The sequence below is a fragment of the Apis dorsata genome, unplaced genomic scaffold, assembly GCF_000469605.1.
Source record: "Apis dorsata unplaced genomic scaffold, Apis dorsata 1.3 scaffold_74, whole genome shotgun sequence".
NCBI lineage: Eukaryota > Metazoa > Arthropoda > Insecta > Hymenoptera > Apidae > Apis > Apis dorsata.
The window spans coordinates 2,137,076-2,137,331 of record NW_006263372.1 but is presented as its reverse complement, the minus strand read 5'-3'; the positions used below and the strand labels follow the sequence as shown (position 1 = coordinate 2,137,331).

The 256-nt window shown below is 60.9% G+C and overlaps 2 protein-coding genes across 3 annotated transcripts in view; one reads left to right on the top strand and one right to left on the bottom strand.

Annotated features, from left to right (window-relative positions):
• Nucleotides 1-256, bottom strand: part of LOC102679685 (flotillin-2) — a 105,176-nt gene that overhangs the window by 66,461 nt on the left and 38,459 nt on the right. The gene's annotated exons all lie outside the window — the stretch shown is intronic.
• Nucleotides 1-256, top strand: part of LOC102679356 (glucose dehydrogenase [FAD, quinone]) — a 2,643-nt gene that overhangs the window by 1,245 nt on the left and 1,142 nt on the right. Inside the window, exon 4 of the mRNA XM_031508089.1 lies at nucleotides 1-256. This exon is cut by the window's left edge and continues 1 nt beyond it; it is cut by the window's right edge and continues 263 nt beyond it. Coding sequence (XP_031363949.1) covers nucleotides 1-256 — 256 coding nt within the window.

Below are 256 nucleotides of genomic sequence, written 5' to 3'. Positions count from 1 at the left end.
GGGCGGTTACCTGACCGTCCAGGAGTCGCCGTGGCGTAGCCCGTTGTCGATCGCGTTCCTGCAGGCCGGCCAAGAGCTCGGCTACGAGAATCGTGACGTGAACGGGGCGAGTCAGACCGGTTTCATGTTGAACCAGGCGACGATCCGCCGGGGCAGCCGTTGCTCCACGGCAAAGGCGTTCCTCAGGCCGGTTAAGAACAGGAAGAACCTCCACATAGCTATGAAAACTCACGCGTTGAGGGTGGTGTTCAACGAG